This window comes from Euprymna scolopes, chromosome 32 (genome assembly GCF_053919585.1).
Source record: "Euprymna scolopes isolate OS-2025 chromosome 32, ASM5391958v1, whole genome shotgun sequence".
NCBI lineage: Eukaryota > Metazoa > Mollusca > Cephalopoda > Sepiida > Sepiolidae > Euprymna > Euprymna scolopes.
In genome coordinates this window covers 98,989,915-99,013,796 of record NC_136513.1, presented here as the reverse complement: position 1 = coordinate 99,013,796, position 23,882 = coordinate 98,989,915, and the positions used below count along the sequence as shown (strand labels likewise).

General features: G+C 36.5%; 1 protein-coding gene across 1 annotated transcript in view; it reads right to left on the bottom strand.

Moving 5' to 3' along the window:
* LOC145256517 (uncharacterized) overlaps nucleotides 1-23,673 on the bottom strand; it is a 32,562-nt gene extending 8,889 nt beyond the window's left edge. Inside the window, exons 1-3 of the mRNA XM_080115505.1 lie at nucleotides 23,342-23,673; nucleotides 4,127-4,194; nucleotides 1,254-1,350 (exon numbers count right to left, since the gene is read on the bottom strand). Coding sequence (XP_079971631.1) covers nucleotides 1,254-1,350; nucleotides 4,127-4,194; nucleotides 23,342-23,456 — 280 coding nt within the window. The 5' untranslated portion in view covers nucleotides 23,457-23,673. The remainder of the gene's footprint in view (nucleotides 1-1,253; nucleotides 1,351-4,126; nucleotides 4,195-23,341) is intronic.
* Between the last annotated feature and the right edge of the window lie 209 nt (nucleotides 23,674-23,882).

Genomic DNA, 23,882 nt, shown 5'->3' with positions numbered 1-23,882 from the left:
TTGGACGACATTGTTGTCAGGAGCAAATCCCTAGAAGAACATAAGGAACATTTGAAACAAGTATTTACTCGAATACAAGAATTCGGCTTTAAAGTAAAAGAAAGTAAATGTGACTTTTGTATGGGCGAAATTAAGTATCTTGGACACATAATAAACAAACATGGATGACGTCCAGACCCAGACAGATCTGCGGCAATAAAAAATATGCCAGCACCCGATAATGTAACAACCTTGCAGAGTTTCTTAGGACTCGCAAATTATTACCAATCTTTTATTGAAGGAATGCATAACTTGCGAGCCCCCTTAAATAATCTGCTTAAAAAGGATACACCGTGGAACTGGACGCAAGAATGTCAAACCGCTTTTGACAAAATAAAAGGCACCTAAATCAGATAAAAAAACGTCATATCCAAGATGATGATGATACGACAACAGTCGAAGAGGAGGATACCATAGATATCATATACGAATCTTTTAATTTTGAACCGCCTCAAAATGTACCTGAACCCCGAAGATCAGGTAGGAAAAGAAAAGTGAATGAACCATTAATGGTAAACCCAAAAAGAAAAAGATATTGAAATCTGTGTGACTTCAAATCTTGGGAGGGGGGTGTTGTGGTGGCAACCACTTATTTGCATATGCGAATAACATAACACTATAAATGGCAAGCCTAGGTTGGCCTTGGTGTGTCTTACTCAAATGCCACCAGAAGTGACGCCGAAGAGCGTACATGTCCTCCCACCAAGACTCTCTGACTCGACACCGTCATTTGTACATATTGTAAATATACCTTTTCTTTAATACACTTATTATTGCGTTATCTTGTTGTTTGCGTCTTCATTGTATTTCCTTACTAATTATTGTTCAACCTTGCAACCACAACAAAAATAATCAACAAATAAATAAATAAAATATGCAAAATACTCATCTACATAAAGTTTTAATAATGAAATAATATATACCTTTTATACGGCGAAAATATAACTAAAACAAACAATGAACCTCTTGCAATTTACATTTGATTTAACCAATCAAAAATGGTTTATATGGCTTCGATAAATGGTGTGTAATATTAATGATATGTAACCCCCCCCCACAAAAATTAATTCAGATGTAACAATCTTTTCTGATAAGAAAAAACCCCAACAGAAATATCAATCAGGACGAGATTCACTTCAATATCCAGTTATTTTTTATATGTTATTTGTTATTTACCGAAAATGACGTATTTTTATATGTTAGTTGTTATTTACCAAAAATGACGTATTCTTGTGTGTTATTTAAGTGTGCATTGTCAGCGTCCAGTATTACGAGATCATCTGCCAGTTTATTCAACTTCTTAATATTTCCCTGAAAAAAAAAAAGAAACCGTTCTAACAGGGGGCAAAAACGTGTGTTCTATGTTTAAAACGCTAATGTCTATTAAGATACGGATTTTCCTAGGTTGTACATTTTTATGTTCATAGATAAACTGGTCCATAATATTCGGATTTTCCTAGGTTGTACATTTTTATGTTCATAGATAAGCTGCTCCATAATATTCAAACGCTTGTCTAAGTTGCATGAGAAATATATCTATATATATTCAAGCAGTGAGCAAAAAAACGACCATAATATTAGTGCCTTTCTCAGTGTTAGATAGCGTTTGGGCTTGAGGTCTAACTAGCGAGGGTTCCTGGCGTTGCTCGGGTGTGAAGAGGATTTATGGTAAGGATATTGATAAACGGAGCCCTGAAAAATCATTCTAAACCCCATATGAAATGAGAATCGCAGCGAACACCCGTGCAAGCGCAAATAAAATAAATAAAAATTGATCAATGGAGCCCTAAAAAGAAAAACAATTGACCAACCCCCGTAACAAAAATGAAAATAGCTGCAAGTACCCGTATGAGCGCAAAAACGTATTAGGAAGGCAGGCTCGAACCTGTAACGCTTAGAGGAAAAAGAGGGTTTTAAAGAATGTAATGGCTTAGTCACTTAGACCACGCGAATTGTTACGTAACAAGTGCTCGAAATAACATGTTTTTGCGTACGTCGATGTCGCGCGGAGTAAATAACTTTGCACAAATGTCGACGAAAACGGTTCACTTGATCGTGAACAAATGAATATTTTTGGCCAATTTTTGGATATTTGTCGTCCAGATTACTACGCTTTGAAATGACATATATTTAGCCAGAGTGAGTCGCGTGTGTTAAAAGTTTAAGCGAGACATACAAACATGCATACATACATACACAAAAACTAATAGACAGGTGAGATTTATATCATAGATATCGTAAGCAGTAAATCTTTATGTCCATAAATAAATTGGGTGGTTGAATCATTTACAACACGCAAATAAAAAATACTGAACTTTAAAACTAAACTGCTAAATATCAAATGAAACGCACATTAAAGTGCAATCCTAAGAGGATGAATTTAAATTTTAAAATTGTTTACATAAATTCGAAGTTTCTCTATCAGAAGCATTTATGTACAACTAGCGGGGTTATCTGGTGTTGCGCGGTGTTTGGAGGTGTGTATGTAGGAGAGGGTGACCCTGTTTTAATATTATTAAAAAACACGATGTTAAAAATTGGAAAAACCAAAACAAAGTAAGGCAGCGAACAAACGTTAAAAAAGAGGGGAAATGTGTAAACGAGGAAAAAAAAAGTTTAGGTGGAAAGACAGGCTCGAACACGAAGCATCGAGGCTTAGGCGGAAAAAATGCCCTCCACGTTACCCCTACGCCAAAGAGACATACACTTAAACCGGATAAAATTAAACCTTTAAAAAACCTTGCAGGTGGTTGAAACTAACGTGAACGTTTTCTAGGTCAAAATTGGCGTCATTGTCGTAGTAGCAGGATGAGAGATAATGAAGGAACGATTTTTTCGGTACCCTTTGTCGGACGAAGGTTGGATCTTTAAAATGATACATATCTGGCGAAAATTCGTGGCCCGTGTCGAAAGGTGTTGCGATACATACAAACACAAATACAAACATTTTCGCTTTCAGATATATACTAGCGGGGGTACTCGGCGTTGCCCGGGTGTTTGGAGGTGTGTGTGTAAGGAGGGGGGTAAAATAAAAAAGTTTTGATAGGTAAGTATGAGGATCGAACCCGAACCCTTGAGGCAAAGTTCAAAATTAAAGTGTGAAAAAAAAACGTGCGATGTTAACCAGTGGACCACAGCGAAATGCTAACAGAAAGACGTTTGAATTTATTTACTTATTTAGAATTGGTAGGTGCACGTTTTAATGAGGTCAACTTTGACTCCAGGGTAGTATTTATTTACTGCAGGAACGCTTTGTTTAATTTGATTTTCCTGAAATGTTGTGGGGGAAACCAGCTCCCGCTATAAAGGGGTTTATCCAAATTGAATAGCAATTGTCTGATATAAGGCAAATATTTCAACATTAACCAAAGCTGATTGCTTTCGGACATTTCCGGCGATAAAAATACCACCAGAATTAGTGTCGCTTTTATCATATGAAAAAGCATAATCCACATGCGGCGAGCGAAAAGTGTTGAATATTTATCTTTTCGAAGTCGAGCAAATTCAATAAACAGGCCACCTCCGTTGTTAACTCGTAAATATTATGATTTACATGTGATACAAAAAGTTTTTTAAAGTTGTAAGCCGACCGACCGCTTCTCGGAAAAAAAACTTTTACAGACATACACAAAAAGCGCACATACATACACCCATTTTCGCTTTTATATATATCGATAGATTATGTATAAATGAGAAATGTTACTATTTGCTAAAATGCGTGATTTGAATATGCCGTTGGGTTTATTAGATCATGTATAGCTCCTGTGTTTATAATTATAGATATCTTAATTGAAAAGGAACAAACAACGCTACTTCATAAATGAAATATATAATGGACATCGTAGTTACGTTTTACGAAGTACTAATATTATAAAGTTACGATTTTGTATTGGGGATTGCTTAAAAATACAGCATAGAAATGTAAGAGCTTACATTGTTAATCGTCCCAAAACAAACAAAATTCCTATTTGCACTTAATCAACAACAAAACAAAAATAACAATTTTTACACTTTATCAGAAACAGCGTTGATGGAATATTCGAACAAAAGTACAAAGTTTGTAGGATTTGAAAGTTAAGAAACTTACCTTATATATTTTATGAATTTCAATATAGTATGCTTTTCTTACCCTTTTGTGGATATTAGCACGTAAAACTGTAAAAATAAATTAGAAGAATTTTAATGATAAAAATGTTTGTTCGTCTCTTTTTTCTTTAAATCATCAATATAATAAGACACTTAGGCAATTTTATCAGCCGGGGGGTTTCGGGCAGAAAGATTAAGGTAGCTATATATATATATATATATATATATATATATATATATATATATATATATATATATATACTACAAATACCTGTTAACCGGTCCGGCTTACCCTCTGGAAGCATGGCAGAGATTCATAAGAAAATCGTTAAAAAAAAACTCGAAAACAAATGAAACAACGGTTGGAGTTGATGGCCAATTCCGTTCCTGTAAAATAGCGGACACTGGCCCCGGTAACCTTAATTTAATAATTGGGATTCTACTCTCGAGCATGGTATTCCAGTCAAAGCTAGTGGATACAACTGTCCGTTATGTCAGAAGTGTTGGTTACCGGTTTGGGTTGATAGCCTGCAGGTACTGCCAGGTTTTAAAACAAGTATTTTTACAAGGTCGCCACATCTTATCAAGGCCCAGAAGCCACTCGGAGATAAGGGTTATTGCGTGTACAGTACGTTTGCATTGGAGATTTGATAAAGTGTCTTACTTAATGGGCGTGTTCATCAGGGAGTTTTTTATGTTGGACTTGTAGAAATCCAGGTTTTAATCAGGTGAGAAACAGGCAAATGGCACAGTGTTCCACAGGCGTGCACTTCTTAGAAAGAAGATTTTTTCATGAGATCTACCTTTTGGTTTTGGCACAGACAAATAGTGGGGAAAAGTTTTGACAGTGGTTTTAGCTAGACGCGTGTTTATCGTGAAAGATTGGCGAGGGGGGACTACAGATTGGAGCCCAGACGAGCACTTTCCATGGAAGTAACGATGAAACAAAGGTTCGCAACATATCTCATTGTGAGAGAGGTTGCAGGGAACAGAAAAGGGCATCTCCCACAAAGCACGGAAGCCTATTTCGTATTCTGTCAAGGTAGAATAGGCTGTTTTAGCAGCTCCTGCCCATATGTAGCAGAAGTACTCTATCCTTGGACGTACTTAGTTTTTATATAGATAGAGAATTTCATCAGCGGCGAGATATCTTCTGGAGCAGTAGAAGGATCCTATCATTTTCCCAGCGACCTTGGCCACAGACTTTATGTATGTGTTCCATTTCAGGTCATGAGTAAAGGTCGAGCCCAGAAGCTTATTAAAACATGGAGCTTTACCTATACGAGAGCTATCCATTTTAATTGATGCCAGATGAGGTTAAGCGTTGATGATGTAAAGATAGGAGCTTGGTTTTAGATGCATTAAAAGTAACCAGCCACCTATTCCTCCACTGTACCACGCGCTCGAGATCACAAGAGAGATAATCGGAGAGAACTTTGGCATAGATGGTCGTGTCATCAGCATAGATGTCAACGAATGATTTAAGTATATATACTGGGAGATCATTGCTGTAGATCAGGAGGAGAGGTGGGCCCAGTATGGACCCCTCAGGGAATCCAGCATTAATACTGCGGTCTTCTGATTTCTGCCCATTAACCACTACTCTGATGAGCCTCTCAGAGAGAAATGATTTAATAATTGAGAAAACATTTTCAGTAATACTGTAGCTGAAAATATTGTGAAGTGAAGGCCCTTGTGCCATACCTTATCGAAGGCCTTTGATATGTCAAGAGCAATTGCCCTAGAAATGAAGCCTTCATCAAGAGATTCTATAATTCTATGAGATATAAGCGTTAGCACATCTGCTGTAGAATTGGCTTAACGAAAATCATATTGCATGCAACTAAGAATGTTATTTCTACTAAGGTGGTTGTCTACTTTTCTATTTAATATGCGTCCCAGCAACTTACTCATGACACACAGGAGACTTATTTGTCTGTACTGAATGGGAGATGACTTATTACCTGAATTCTTAAATACAGGACATACTGATGAGGATTGTCAGGGTCTTGAGAAGCACTTCTCCTTAAGTCAATGCTTAAAGAGTTTTGTAAGTATTGGGGCAAGTTCGTATTGAAGCTTTTTCAGCACTATAATTGAAATGTCGTCAGGCCAGCTGTTTTACTCGAATCAAGGTTCTTGATTAGATTGGAGACCTAACGCACATATATTTGTATGTTGCATAGCGTGTTGTCTGTTATAGGAGAAAATACGGGGGCGGGGATGATGGCCTTCGTCACATAGGGTAGAATTAGCTGCAACGTTTTTGGCAAATAGTTTGGCCTTGTATGATGCTGACGAGATGACCTCAGGTCCATTGATGAGGGTTTCGTCTGTTCAGGAACCTGCTTGCTATTTGCCAAAACTGATGGAAACAAAAGCTCTGCTCAGCTACTTTGGAGTAAACGGACTGAGCATATAGCTATCTTGCATTTTTTATTACTCTTTTACAGTGGTTGCTAACATTCCTGAAAGCAGCTTTAGTCTCAGTGCATTCATTACGTTGGTAGCTATGACAAAAGTGATTTCTGTGCGCGAGGGCAGCAGGATATTATGCAGAGAATCATGACTGGCTGGCAGGTTTTTGTTGGAAATTTCTGGATGTTATTAATCGGTCTATAATTAACCAATGGAGGACACATCCTTTTTAAACATGGAATGCAGCGGTGGATTAATGTAAGGAAGCTATCCCAGTAAGCCGTAGAGTATCTATATACAGTGCGGTGGAGATGTACGTCTGAAGACTTATTGCATTTCGTTTTTATCTTAACTGATACAACCAAGTGGTCGAAAGATCCCAGAAGAGACAGAACGGAACATGAACATAGCTCATGGGAAGTTATGATAAAGAAGTCTATAATGCTAGCTTACTGACCGGAAGTATTGGACACACGGGTGGGTTCATGAACAATTTAGGTGAGGTCATAGGCAATGGCGATATTATGACAGAACCTCCCCTCATCATCTGTCTTGTTCGAGTGTGTCAGCCATTCCACATTGTGGACATTGAAGTCACCACAAATGTGGATGTAAGCCGATGGATTAGCAGATACGATGTGGTCTATTTTCTCAGATATGCTATTAAAGATAGTAACTCCGCTGTTTTGGGGGCGATAGAAGGTAAATATAAATGCAGTGGTGTAAGCAAGTGCAACCCGGAAGCACATATAAATTAAATTAGGGTCTTCACTGGAGATATCCCTACCAAACGGAAAGACATCTTTAATGTAGGCACATATTCCATGCTTATGGCGATCTTGGGGGTCAAATTTAGATGTTAAGTTAGAGTATCCTTTAATTATGAACACGCCTAGGGAAGTGGTCGGCCTATGCCAGTTTCACTTAAGAGAAATATGTCCGGTTTTGTCTCCTGTAATTGTGTTTCAACCTCTGGAAGGTTGGACCGTAGACTCCTGATGTTGGAAAAGGAGACATGGTAGTAGGGGTCTACGTTGGAGGATGGGGTCTATGTTTATTCTTGTTTTTTTCCGGAGATATTTCATGTTGAGGATTTGGGATTTGTGGAACAGGTCGACAGACTTGGTTAGAGCAGGACAGAGAGGGAAAGCAGGAGAGAAAAACATAGGATTTTTTTGTAGCGCATGATAAGGTAAGGCCGTAACAATTACCCACTAGTATGGCATCGAGAGGCCCCATCAGAAACTACTGCATGGTCCAAAATCCATTCACCAGATGGCAATACAGCAGCCCCGGTACTTTGCACCTGCTGATAGGACAGCCTTCTTAGTGGTTAATCCAAGGTGCTAGTCCTTGATTATCAGGCGAATATCATCAGCCCAAATGAAACGTTTACCTCCAACACGGCCACAAGGATAGACATAGAAACGTTTACCTCCAGCATGGTAACAAGGATAGACATAGAAACAGAAGATTTCCGACAACTCAGGCTACTGTTCACGAAGTACTGCCGTCCTGGAAAGCAGTTTTTCTTCACCCTTAGTCAGAAAAATTCACTCATTGGAAATGGGGACTGAGGGACAAATAAGGAGAAGCGAGAGTAACGAGAGCTGCAGATAACGAACCCACAATGCGTTGTCTACTCTCCATGAAAAAAAAGGTTCAAAGGACTTATTAATATTTACTTAGTATAAATCTGTAGATCTAATTTGAAATTAAAGATAATTGAAGATAAATTCCCCTCCCATATATACGAATGAAATGAAAATGGAATATATTACCGTAATTCCCATTTAAAGGTATTAAACTTTTTTCTTCTTATCTAATAGACACCTCCAACATAAGAGCAATTTAGCACTAAAATAATTAAAAAATATATGTGGGGTGGTATCATGTGTGGAGATATTCATGAAACTTATTTATTCTTATCTAGGAGACACCTCCAGGGTATTTGAATGCTTTCCATTCATTGGTTTTTGCTTTCGGGGTTCGGTGCCTCTGGCATACAGGGTGTGAAAGTGTCGCGGTGGGAGGGATTATTTCGTTTATATTTATAGAGAAAGTAAGCAGTAATCCTAAAAAAATAATCTTGGGGGTATATTCCAGGTAATTTAGCATTTAACGGCTGACTGAAATAAGTGTATCAGACAAAATAAAGTAAACTAAAGAAATTATAATAAGGACAATTTAGCACCAAAATAATTTTTAAATACCGGTGAGGAGTTATCACGTGTTAATGTAAAGATAGAAGCTTGGTTTTAGATGCATTAAAGTAACCAGCTATTCTTTTCCCCATTGTACCACGTGCTCCAGATCAGAGGAGAGAGAATCGGAGAGAACTTAGTCGTTTACGGTCTTAGATGTGCTACCATACATGGTAGAACCATCAGCATAAATGGCTACAAATGATGTAAGGATGTGATTTGGAAGATCATTAATGTAAATCAGGAAGAGAGTTGGGCCCCGGATGGAACCCTGAGGGACTCTAGCATTAGTACTGTGAGCTTCTAAATTTCTGCCCATCAACTACTACTCTCATGAACCTATCAGAGAGAAATGATTTTATAATTGAGAAGACATTTCCCACTATACCATAGCTGGAGATCTTGTGAAGTAAACTTTTATGCCATACCCTCTCAAAGGCTTTTGATATGTTAAGAGTAATCGTCCTAGAAAAGTTGCCTCCGTCGAGAGATTCGCTAATCCTATGAGATGGTGCTAAATTGTCCTTATTATAATTTCTTTATTTTACTTTATTTTCTCCGATATATTTATGAGATATAACTGTAAGCGCATCTCCTGTAGAGCTAGCAGAACGGAAACCATATTGTGTGTCGTTAGGAAGGTTATTTTTTCTGAGGTGGGTGATTACTTCTCTATTTAACACTGATGAGATTTTCCAGGGTGACGGGAAACAATTCTCCTTAAGACAACGTTTAAACAGTTCTGTAAGTATGACCGCTAGTCCTGGTTGAAGTTTTTTGAGTACTATAAGGAAATCCCCCCTCGCCAATCTTTCACGAAAACACCCGTCTAGCTGAATCCACTGTGAAAAATTTCCCCCACTCTATATCTGTGCCTAAATCAAAACGCGGATTCCATGAACAAAGCTTCTTTCTTAGAACTGCACGCCTGTGGAACTCTGTTCCGTCTGCCTGCTTCCCTCCGGACTACAACTTGGATGTCTTCAAGTCCAATGTAAACAAATTCCTAATGAACCGCCCCCTTAAGTAAACACTTCAGCAAATCTCCTCACTAACTTAATGTACTTGCAATAACCCTTATCCCTGAGTGGCTTCCGGGCCTTGATAAGTGGTGATCACTGTGTAAAAAAAAATTTAAAAAAAAAACAAATAACAACATATGCCTGTTTACACTTCATGGTAGTTCCGTATGCGCAAGGAAAGAATGAGCAATGTGTGATTTAATAATTCTCAAATCTTTTGTTAGTTAAAGATTATGGGGTCCACTCGTTAATATAATAATTTGGAGCGATTACGAAGACTTTACGATTCGATATATGTTTTTAGCAGAATTACATCATGTTATGAAGTTGATTTAATTTTTATATGTTTATGCTATTATCAAATTGAAAAAGACGTTATGTATATTTTTACAGCCTCAGTTATTAATTTGTTAGGTGAAAGTATGCAATAGTTGCATCCCAACCACACATTATTAATGGGCTTCTTAATTATCAAATGATAATTTCAGTGCGCTTCAGTAAATACATAAGACCAAAATTTATAATTAAAAACAAATACGTGAACATTAATTATCAAACCGCGGCATGTATATTTCATGGAACTGTTGTCGATCAGAATGATAAAAATTAGTTAATGAGCAAAATTAAAATTAAAATAGGCAAAAATTAATCATTAAGTCAGCTACTTGTATGTTGTTTATTTTTAGGGCAACATCCATAAATAAGAAGGAAAGATGGATGTGGTAGTAAATGTATGTTTGTGAATATTTAAATCTTAACATAAAAGCTAACCATCATTTAAAAAAGCGATGGACGACTCGTCTGTTGTTTTAATATGTTTAAGATTAATCGTCTATACACCGAATACCTATTTGTCTTAGCGAAGCCATATTGTAATATTGTGTAGTATTCGTATAGAATGATCTAAATCCGAAATCAACTTTCTCTAAGGAGGACTTTATTAATTTTTAATTCGACTACAGGGAAGATAATGTGTATATATGAGCCAGTGTTGAGACTGTGGAACGTGTAGACTTCCTCCTGGTGTTGTTTGGTGGCTGTAGTAAATGCATATATTTAGAAGGAAAAATACGTTCCTCTTTCTTTCATCATGTTGCGAGTTTGATGGTGTTGCTTCTAGAGTGTAATGTAGTATTTATTATCATGAGTGCATGTGTCTTCAATAGTGTTCGAAGCTACATATGATAGCTCTAATTTTATCCTTTTAAGTGCTACGCATGTTGTTTTCTGTGTATTATATTTTATTTTAATAGAATATTTATAATCCATATCCATGTTCGAGTCTGCTTTAGTGACTTTCCAGGGCCACAATCGATACATATGAATTTATATGGATGAGGTCATACATTAATTGGCCTTAGATTAAAATCAATATAAAATAAAAATATACAAATATAAAAATAAAATATAAATAAAACAGGGCCAAAATTAATTAAGAACAAATAGGAAAATGAGCAATAAATACGTATTTCCATGACGATATTTCATGACATTGATTGATTATATGAGGAACGTAGACAAAAAAATGTATGACCATTTCGAAACTGAACAGAACTGATGGAATTCGACGTTCTCTATAGAGCAATGTATAATTAAAAGGATTCAAGAGTATTCTAATGATTTACAAATATTTACAAAGATTTTACTAGAACTTGATTCTTCACACATTTTTTACTTTATTTATTTTACTTGAACTTATAATTTAGTTTTAATTTTTTAATCTTTTTTAAACATTGATATTTCTTATTTTCTTTACTTTCTTATTTCTGTATTTGCATTTCTCTTTTCATATCTGATTCTTCACACATTTTTTACTTTAATCTTTTATTTATTTTACTTGACCTTATTATTTATTTTTGATTTTTTAATTATTTTAAAAATTGATATGTCTTATTTTCTTTACTTTCTTATTAATCATGAATTTCTGTATTTGCATTTCTCTTTTCATATCTTTTTTCTAATGTATCTATTACATGTACTTATCTATTTTTTTCTCAACTCTATTCTCATATTCCTATACACTTAATCTTACTTCTATCCTCCTAGCGATATTTTTTTTTTCATTTTTGAATAGTTTTATTCTTGTAATTTATAATCATATTTAATATATTTTAATACATATTCCCTTCACTTATTTCTTATATAAATTCCATTAGTTTTTATCGATATTTATGGTTTTGTAGAAAGGATGATAACAAAATTTCTGATAATTGTTTCAATTTTTATATGTTTAAATTTGCAAAAAATCACCAAGTGTCTTTAATTTTTGTCCAACTACTATATATATATATATATATATATATATATATATATATATATATATATATATATACTAAATGTACCCTGCCACGCGTTGCTATTGTTCAAATTGGCGCAATGGAAAAAATTCCAAAATGAGAAAAAGCATGTTTCTTATAGGTTTAATTTTCCATTTCGTATGGGTACACAGTTTTTCTTGTTCCAATTTCTTAGCTGATATAGAGATTTTCTGGTTTGTTGACTCTTGAATACGCAACATAAGTTGTCCATGTGAAAAAAACAGTCAGTGTGTAACTGTAAGCCCCGCAATTGTAAAGATTGTTCCCTGTTTTTTGTTGATGGTTATTGCAAGCTACAATAAAATTGGAAACTGCAATTTCCTAATTTACTGACTGTGAGAATAGAAGTAATTTGGAAATTACTGCTACCTTAAACAGCACCAGAAGTAACTGGTAAAACCTTTCTAATTAAATTGATTTTGACAGCCATTCGGTAACAAAATGACATAGCCTTAGCCCTTGCTAATTATTTATTCTACTTTGAAACATTCAATTTTCAAACATCTCATGTTCGACATCTCCAAAACATTCAATATGGGGAATATATTGCAGAAATGTAATGATGCATCCGGTGGAATGATAGGAATACATGGAATGAAGATATATTCATCTGTGAAAGGTCCTGTTAAGATTGTTGTTTCTATGATATTGTTTGTTAATTTTTTTTACTGCAAACAATGTGCCATTGCAAAGCTTCGATTAGTTTATAGTTCACAACATGATAATTAGTACGCCAAATTTCAGTTGCAATACCTGCGGTGGCATCGCTGGCAAATGTAGCTGTTAGATAATTAACCACTTTATCTGATTTTTCAACAGTGTATATGGATTTGTATTTAACTACCTCATTTGGAATTTTACATTGAATAATATCGTTAAGTTCATGGACGTCTTTTTATTGAACTGCAAGAATAGCTAGTTCACTCAGTCAAGTGTAATTCTTATAATTTGAATATCTGAAAAACCTTTTAAACTAACTCTTCTTTTGATGTAATAAAATTACAGATGTTAAAAGTCAAAGAATTTTGCCCTTATAACTGATCAGCTGGCACTTTTCCGTACACAATTTCCCACAAGTGATACAAAGATTTCTGTGCGGACCGAACAGTCTGCAACTGGACATGCATATTTTGAGTTAAGTTTAATGTCTTCTCATGGCAAAAAAGTAAAGTATTTGAGGCAAGCATTTATTTCATCTGCTGGTGTTGATTGAAGAATAACAGGTAACATTTTTGTGAAATCTCCTGCAAGCAATATTACTGCATTCCCAAATGGTCTGTCATTGCCACGCAAATCTTGAAAGGATCGACCAAGAGACTCGCGTAATTTTTTAAATACCATTGTGCATTTATCTTAAACAATAAGTTTGCATTTCTGCAATATTTTTCCCCATATTGAATGTTTTGGAGATGTCGAACATGAGATTTTTTAAAAATTGAATGTTTCAAAGTAGAATAAATAATTCTTCTACTTGACAGCAAGGTCGCAGGTATTCCTCATGCAGCAAGGGCTAAGGCTATGTCATTTTGTTACCGAATGGCTGCCAAAATCAATTTTATTATAAATGTTTTACCAGTTACTTCTTGTGATGTTCAAGGTAGCAGTAATTTCCAAATTACTTCTATTCTCACAGTCAGTAAATTAGGTGACTAAAATAGGATTTATCCATGTTTTTACAATGCTTTATTCACTGTAATTAATAAAGGAGTCTAAAATAGGATGAGGGATTAAAGATGGACAAATAGAGAGGAAGATATATAGATAGAAAAGAGAAAGTGAGAAGAAAATAGAGAAAGAGAAGGAGATAGAGGGAGATAAAAGGATTGATAGATAGACAGAGAGAGGGGGAGAGTTAGAAACAGAGAGGGGTGAGATAGAGGAGATATAGAGGGAGTTAGAGAGAGAAATGGACTCAAAGAGAGATGGAGAGGGTGATATAGAGAGAAAGATAGATTGAAAGAGGGAAAGGAAGAGATGGATAGAGAGAGATATTAAGAGAGGAAGAGATAGGGGAGAGAAACAGAAGGTGACCTACACTTCACCGTTTTTTCCTCGTAAAGTAGAGAAAAAATCTTTCAAGACTGAGGCAATTTTAATTGTTTGTTACTATCCAGAGTACACTTTTTTTCGGGAGCTAGATTTTCCACACATTAGAAACCGACCGGGTTATCTGTACTTTCACCTAACAAATTAATAAAAGAAAAAGATATTGCAAAATTTGAATTTAACGTGAAAATACTATTTTTAAAAATAGCACGATAACATAAGTGCATAAGTTCCTCTTTAGGTACTCCTTCGGCGTTGAGTTCCATGGCGACCAGCATAATCATTTAATGGTCGCTCCCTTAGCCCCCCCCCTTGTGAAGGCTAATGCATGCGCACGTAACTTTTTTATTTACTGACGTTGGCTTAGTAACTAAACGATTTATTGATAATTTCGTAACCCTTAAACGCATGCCGGAAGATTTAAATTGGTTCATTATTGTTGTAAAGAAAAAAAAACGTTTCATCCAACACAAAACCAAAAACACATATTAATGATAAATGATGTATTATTCTATTCATTGAAATTTACTAATTTTTAAATAAAAAAAGTAAAAAAGTTAATAAAAAAACAGTTGCTTATGTGCGCATTCAAAAATATTTGTAAAAGTGAGAAATTATTTTAATCATTTAAAAAACTTGGTATATTTTTAGATTAGGTCCATCTTTTAATCACCCCCAACCTCCTAATCTTAAGAACAGTTTCCGGAATAAACACCATTTTTGGATGGTGTGTGTGAAAAACTATTTGCAAAATTTAACTGATATTTGTTGTCAGCATACCCACCCCAAAATTATTTTTTTAAAAAAGAAGGGGTTCATGCCCGTTGCAGAGAAGTAGATTTATTTATCAATAAAAGTTGTAGAGAAGTAGATTTATTTATCAATAAAAGTCGTCATTTAAAAAAGAAAATCGTGGAGGTGGACCTAAATGTAAATATTTACCCAAAAAAGTATCCACTCATGTAAATTAAAAATGCCTTTAAAAGTGAAAAATTATCAATATATGGTTTAGTTATTTTTTTAATATTCATGAAAAGAGTTAAGCAAACGTAAGTAAATACATGAATTACAAATGTTTGTAAAAGTGAGAAATTATCAATAAATGTTTAGTAACTTTTTCTTTTAATATTCATAAAGAGTAAAACTTTTTTTCCAATATTCATGAAAAGAGTTAAGCCAACGTAAATAAATAAATGTTTGTAAAAGTGACAAATGCAGGTTTAGTTACTTTTTTATCCAAGAAAAGAGTTAAGCCAACGTAAATAAAAGTGCGAAAGGCAACGTAAGTAAATAAAGTATGTTACGTGCGCATGCGTTAGCTTTGTCTAAGGGGAGCTAAGGGATCGACCACTAAATAGTTCTGCTGGTCGCCATGGAACTCAACGCCCAATGAGTATCCCGCTTTATTTTAAATATTTTATTTATCAAAACTGTTTGAATAAATCAACAATGAGTAACATTTTTGTAGAAAATGTAATATTTTTGTCAAATAAATAAATTTCAAGCTATTTTTGCAATTAATGATAAATAGCAACTTCATTAATTTTACGACTCGCCCCAGCATATTATAAACACCCTAACCTCCACATGTTAAAACGGCTTTCGGAATGAACACCCCCAACCTCCACATGTCAAGAACGGCTTTCGAGGTTTGTGGAAGGGCGTGTGTAATTTGAAAGCCGTTTTTAACATGGGGAGGTTAGAGTGTTTATAACACGCTGAGGCATATTTTAAAAATGAAACAGTTTAGAAAAAGTTTAAACGGCCTTTTTTATATAAACAATGCCGTGAAAGAAACTAAACAATTAAAACGTAATGTTTCATGAGTGAAAAGCCTTTAGATAAATAAAGGAATTTAAAATTAAAAAATTGGTAAGACACGTAAATGAATTTAAAGTTAAAAATATGGGATTTTTGTGCTAATGCAGAGAGTGATCCGCGCTATTTTTTAAATCGTATTTCCACGTTTAAATAAAGTTTTATTATATGGTTTCTATTCACTTGTAAGATTAAAGTACAGAATATGTACAAAACACCCTCCCTTCCCCATGTTAAGAATGACTTTTTAAATAATAACGTTATTATTTCAGCACGGATCACTCTCTGTATGAGTACCTTTTTTTTACTTATCTTGTAATTCGAGAGTAGTTGAAACGGTAGTTACCGGTAATAAAACCGGACAGTTTCGTAGAAACCACTTACGAAAAATATTTTTATTTTAATTAATATTTTTATAATTCGCAATGTTTAATTATTTTAATTACATGCAAACATTCCATTACTTTACAGATAGATTTTCTGAAAATTTCAATTAAATTCGTAATGTAGAAATATGGTTGTATCGATTTTGAACGAAAACAAAAATTACATTTTAATATATAGATATATTTCTCAGCGTTGCGGGAGGAGCATTATGACACTAAAAATTATCAGATGTGTATTCAATCCTCTAATTTCATATTATATGTGTGAATTCTTTGTTGTTATTTTTAGCTGCACATATTCCTTTATATCAGAAATAAAATTAATTACATACACATATATGTATATATATATGCATATATATATGCATATATATATATATATATATATATATACATATATATATTTCAAATATAAAGATTGGGTTAGCATTTTGAAAAATTGCTAAAAATTCAGTCATTATTCTCTTAACAATATAGAACTTTTTTCTTGCATTGTCTTTTTTCATTGATTTAAACACGTTTTGTGTCCCAATAATTACATGGTGTCTCAAAAAAAGCTGACAGATTTTAAATTGATTAACTTTTTCAATATTTTTGTTATGCTTATCAATTTTGTACATGTTGGTAGATGATCCAGTACGTGATGTTTTTAGATATAGGTGCAAATCATAATCTACTTATTCTAATTTTATTTACACAACTTAATCTAGGTTATGTTTTTCACAAGGTCTAATTTTAGTTATGAAAAATTATGTTATTCAAATGCCCATCATTTTCATTTTCACACTCTTGTGCTCTCTGCAGGGCATTGTCCAGCACATCACTTAATGTTTCAGGGCTTAATGCCATAATTCCTCTTCTATATTGTTTTTAAAGGAATTTAATGTGGCGGGTTTGTTTACATATACCCGCTCTTTGATGTAACCTCGAAGGAAGAAATCTGCACATATGAGATCTAGCAAGCGGAGCAGCGAATTTATCTCACAGCCACGAGAAATGATTCGGTTGCGCAATATGTCCTGCTGCAGATTTAATGTTTCTCGTGTATGCGTATGCGCCGTTGCACCGTCCTGCTGGAACAACATTGATCGAGAAACCCCAATTTGGCTTGATCTCATTTCTACTGATTTGGATGGATTCTCGGCCACACTTGTTGCTAATCTCTGACGATTCTCATCATTTCTTGTCGTACGGGCTCTACCAGATTTAGGGAGGTCACGTACAGACCCTTGCTAATGAAATCGAGCCACCATAGTTTTTATTGCATTGAGATAAGGGGAATTGCTTATGTTGAAGTTTCGTCGAAATTCTCTGTAAGTTTTTGATATTGACCAATTTAATCGAAAATACGACTCTACGATAAATATCCGCTCCTCGGTAGTGTAACGACTCAGGGTGACCTTGAAAAGGTGACTTTAGAGGATCTGAAAAAATAAAAGAAAAATATGAAAAATTAATAAAGTAAAGCATTTTTTTAACCATTAGCTTCTTTTGAAACAGCCTGTATTTAAAGTACGCGTGATTCTCTGTTTTCAGCGTCAATGTATCTGCACACACGACAAACATGAATATGAAATATACAGGAGCATAAATATAAGTATCATAAAATAGTAATATTTATATATAATATTAGTAATATTATTTATAGGAGAATAGTAATAATATAGGCTATATTTTACTTATGCATTATATAAATGTGTAATAGAGAGCAATAATGTTTCTATTGAATTATAGCCGTGATAATCATATTAGTATATTATTTGCCATGCAAGTACATTACCTTCAATTCATTTAATTTACTAGCATTTATTCACGTATGCGCATTCCTGAAACATTTTATAAACAGCTAAAAATCCGATGACTTCCCCCCAGGTACCAATTGTTAAAAGTTTAACTTTTAACAGCCTTTTCACGGTAGGACAAATATTTTTTCTATAGGACAACTATTCAAACCTTTCCACACATCTGAATACTCTATTTCAAATCTGTAGATCAATAATTCATTAATATATGAAATAGCGTCCTCCCACATATGCTTACTTTTAATCAGGATCTTAAGCAAGGATATCCAAATGGAATTTGGAATAGAAACGTGCGCACTACTAGCTAAAAGAAAGGGAAAACTGAAAACGACAGAAGGCATGGAACTACCCAAGCAAATGGAGATGAGGGCAATAGGTGAACAAATAAATAAATACTTGAGGATTCTGGAATACAACACAATCAAAGCAACAGAAACTAAATAGAAGATTGGAAGGGATACCTCAGGAGAACAAGAAAATTCATGGAAACGAAATTATAAAAGATATAAATACATGGGCAATTTCATTAGTATAATAGTTTGGACCATGTATAGCCTGGACAAAAGAAAAACTGAGACAGCTCGATCAGAAGACCCGGAAACACATGACCATGCATTATGCACTCCACCCAAAGGACGATATTGGCAGACTATGTGAAAAGAAGAGAGGGGGGATGACTGATCGTCATAGAAGACTGTGTAAATGACACAAAAATGAACTAAAAAAATACTGCAAAATACTGAAAGGATAATTGTGTTCGTTATAACTCTACTTTCAATCGAGTCGTGGTTTGTTTCGTTCACCACACTCTTTTCTTTTACCTCTTCTTTTACACACGTCCATTCGCTTTAGTGACTAAAGATCGTCTGTCCTCCCGCTTTCCTTTCCTCGTTATTTCTGGAACCAGGGTACGAGATTCTCCGAAATTCCCCGAGATTCCACGAGACTGTTTTCCACATAAACGCATGCGGGCGCCATCTTTATTCTCAATTTGTGCTTTGCATGCACAAACGCGCAACCGCTTTAACGGTAAGCCACTTCTTTCTCCACACTGCCCCCGATCTCATGATCACAGAGACGGCAGGGGGTGGCGATCGCCGCCGTCGGGTGCTTCTGCGAAGGGGGACGTTCGCTCTCATCCACCGCCTGATGGTCGGGGAAGGCTTCATCTCCGTTGATGCTACTGCTATCAGAGTCACTGCTTGATAGCGATGGTGGAAACCAAAGCGATGGCCCACTCGTCTCAGAGTCAGAGTCACTCTCATCGTCCACTGGAGGTGGTACATGTGTCGCCGGCTGTAGGTCCCTAACGTGACGGGGTACGCTATCAACCTGGACACACTGCTGACTCACCACATCGGTCACTGTGCCCCGTTTATATTTGTCACTACATCGGTTTCCTGGCGGCTTCACCCAGACAGCATCCCCTTTGGCATATCGATTCCGTTCTAGCTCAGTGGCCACAGTTGTATCGGGGTGGATTCCTTTTTCTCGGACACGGTACTGATAGATTGCGTTTGCAGGCGCCGTTCCTGGAGAGACGCCATCCTTTGGCATGAGATTATACCAGCTTCTGCGATGGTGCACTGCTTCCTGGCTACAATTGTTTTGATGCTGCGATGGCTTCTCTCAGCTATACCATTGCCAGAAGGCACATAAGCGCATCTAAGCCGCAACCACACACCTCATTCTTGTAAGAACTGCCTCATCTTATGGCTGCAAAAGGCTGGGTCGTTGTCCGTCAGCACTTCATCGGGCGCACCTCTTTCACAGAACACGGATGAACGCTGGCGAATAATGTTGCAAGAGTCCTGGCGCCCGAGGAGTCTCCAGACTGCGAAACGTGTAGGTCCACAATCGATGAGGTTAAGTAAGTGGTTGCCACCGTAGTGTGTGATGTCCATGCCTACTCTCTGCCACTTACCACTCACTCCCAACTCCCCTTTCTTCCATCGTGCTTGGGCTGGGTCGATGGATTGGTAGGCCTCGCAACTTTCAACCACTCTTTTCGGATATCTTTTTTTTCTACTCCTGGATCAATCATCTTGACAGAGTACAGTGTCCGCTTGATGCCAGGATGTCCACACTGTCGATGAATGTCCATGATGCGCGCTGTATCCACATTACACACAACTGCTGCACATGTGTTTTGCAGATCATCAGAATCTCTCCGAGCACCAGCCAGAAGCCATCGTTGAGGGACTCTTGTCAGAGCATCTACTCTGTTGAGCGCAGACCTGATCAACACTACGTCCACAGTCAGGTCGTACTCTGTGATGGTGTCGACCAAGGTTGCAAGCCGTCTTCGAATTAACATCTCACTCGATGCTCGTGTCGTCAGCCGGTCTCTTCCACTTAATGCATCGGTTATCCACCGATGAATGCATGCCGAGTCAGTCATGATATCTAGAACCTTGGCTTGCCATTGAAGCGCCAAGTTAACGTCCTTAAATGTGGAATCAAGTTCGGCCAGGTTTATGTGCCTCGAATCATTCTCTGGCCGAAGCCAACAGGCATCTTCAATAATGGAATCATTAACTGCCAGGGCAACTCCATGGGCCAGTGAACTAGCATCCACCCAGACCGTGAACTCATTCCCGCTGACGAACCACTTTCCCTGGACACAGTCTCTGTCTGCATGCTCCTTATGGTGACATCGTGTACTGCATCGTCCCATCCCGACGACACGGCTGTTGCACGTCTTTTTATGGCTGCCACGGCAACCCTGAGCCAACCGCACACCAAGCCTTTGTCTGACATTCCTCCAAAAAGGACCGATAGCTTTTTTAGCTCAACCAGATACACATAACCCGTTTCCCCGGGATGTAATTTTCGGGCCATGAATTCCTTCCATACAGTAACTGGATCTAACGCAAATGCTGTAAAAAGGGCGCGCTTGATGCAGGCAAAATATGTTTTCTTCTCATCAGCCAACTGCTGGTATACTGCATATGCTCCCCCAGTGAGGCCCATTGGGACCACGCATTCCATACGCTTCACCCCACTGAGCTGACATATTTATTCTGCTTTTTCCACCCATTCCTGCACTGAGTGATCAGTGCTACTGCCATCAAACAGGGGAATTAGCTTGGGGTCAAATCCTGACGTCGTGCCGAAATAGCTTGTGTTCGTTACAACTCTACTTTCAACCAAGTCGTTGTTTGTTTCGTTCACCACACTCTTTTCTTCTACCTCTTTTTTTACACACGTCCGTTCGCTTTAGTGACTAAAAATCGTCTGTCCTCCCGCTTTCTTTCCTTCGTTATTTATGGAATCAGGGTACGAGATTCTCCGAGATTCCCCGAGATTCCACGAGACTGTTTTCCACATAAACGCATGCAGGCGCCATCTTTATTCTCAATTTGTGCTTTGCATGCACAAACGCACAGCCGCTTTAACGGTAAGCCACTTCTTTCTCCACAATAATTATGGCCGCAAGAGACATGGGAAAAATCAACAAAACAGAAAACAAAGGCAAAGGAGAAAACGAGAAAACAAAAATGGAATGAGAAACATCTACATGGAAGATTCATAAGAATGAAAACACTTTCACCTAGATGCAAACCGGGAAACTGAATCGTTAATAGCTGCAGCACAAGATAACTCGATAAGACCCAACCATATCAAAGCAAAGATCGATAAAACACAAGGAAACAGCAAATGCAGATTCTTTGGACAAAGAGACGAAATGATAAACTGTATAGTAAGTGAATGTAGCAAACTGGCCCAAAAGGAATACAAAAACAGACACGGCCAAGAGGGCAATATACCGGGAATTATGCAAACAACTGCGTTTTGAACGCACAGACAAAAGGTACTTGAAAACGAGAACTACACAATTCTATTGGACATTGAGATACATACAGATAAACCAATCTAGGCATGAAGACCGTATGTCGCAAGGATTAAGAAGAAAAGAAAATCCTGTCAAATCGTATGCTTTGATGTCCCAGCTGACCACAGGGTTGGTATGAAGTAAAAGGAGAACGAAGTAAATACAGAGACTTGCCAGAAAGTTGGAAGTGATTTGGATTATGAAAAAAATCAAAATAATACCGATTATAGTAGGAGCACTAGGAACAATCCCGGAAAACTTTGAAAACAGAATGGGAGAAATTAGAATCAGAAGAATTCTGCTAAGATCCAACGACTAACGATAATGAAAACAGCTGAAACATTAAGGAACGCGGAGATTAATACACATAAACTACATGCGTGAGCCAGACAAATGTTGCAGAGGCGTGAAGCTGCATCTCTACACGTTATACATCCTTATCACCATCCCCTCCCATCTCTCTACCACCGCCCCCTAAAAAAGCGTGATACTATATAGCCAAGAAGGATCAGGGAGGATGGAAAGCCGGAGGAGAGAGCGATGACTAGACCTCTGCTGAACAAGCCTGAAGAAAACTGGGACATTGAGGAGGCTTAATGCTACTCAAATTCCAGTGTAGACCAGAGAAAAATCAATGGGAAAATGGTTATGAAATTTGGAATGAAATCAAACTGGCATAATAGTAGTTTTTTTGTGACCCAACATATCAAGAGTACATCTCGTCTTATTTGAAACTTCAGCTTGGTAGACGTATAAGTTATTTTCTGATGAGTGTCAAAATCCGAAAGTTATCTTCTTTTTTGTTTTTATATGGAGGTTACCACTTATCAAGGCCCAGAAGTCACGCGGGGATAAGGGTTATTGTGTGTACAGTAATCAATGGGATAGTATCGTCGTAATAGTTAGTATTGGAGATTTGATAAGATGTCATTACTTAAGGGGGCGGTTCATCAGGAATTTGTTTGTGTTGGACTTGAAGACATCCAAGTAGAAATCGGGAGGAAACAGGCAAGCGGCAGAGAGTTCCACAGCTTTTTTCATGGAATCTACGTTTTGATTTAGGCACAGATAAAGAGTGGAGAAAATTATTGACAGTGGTTTCGGCTAGTCGAGTGTTTTTCGTGAAAGATTGGCGAGGGGTGACCAGAGAATGGAGCTCAGACGAGTACTTTCCATGGAAATAACGATAAAACCAAGATAGGCTCGCAACGTCTCTTTTGTGGGAGAGACGTCGCAGGGAAGAGAAAAGGAACGACTTTCTAATTCTATTATTAAAAAAAAATCTAATGAAAGATCGGCGGGGTTGTCTCTCAGCTTTACCCCAATCCTAAGTCCAGGTAGCAATAAATAAAGATATATTTACTTACCAAAGTTGTTCAGGCAATATTGCTTCTGTATATTTTCGTAGAAACAGTAAAAACTATAAGCTCCCATTATGAATGTCTCAAGTATGAAGAAACGTAAAAAAATGCCAGTAAACATTATTTCGTCAAGATGGAGGAGCAATAAATTTTAACGAATGACAAGAAAATGAATGAGAAATGCAAGACTGAAGAAAGTCTTATGTTCTGCTTCTAATTTACGTATACATAAGCAAAACATCCATTGCTTATGACAAAATGACGAATAGATCTGCTTTCTCTTAATTCTGCTTCAAATTCAGAGAAGTGGGTGGGGAGGATACATCGGTCATCAAATTGGTTGAAATTCATTGCGATAATTGATTTATATGAATGAATGTCACGATTCTTATTTGACGTTTTTTGGTTGATAAATTAGTACGAATTATAAACGTCTAAAATATAAATTAGTACAAATTATAAACGTCTAAAATATAAATTAGTACGAATTATAAACGTCTAAAATCGAAATGTTTACGTATATGGTATACTAGCAGAGAGACCCGAT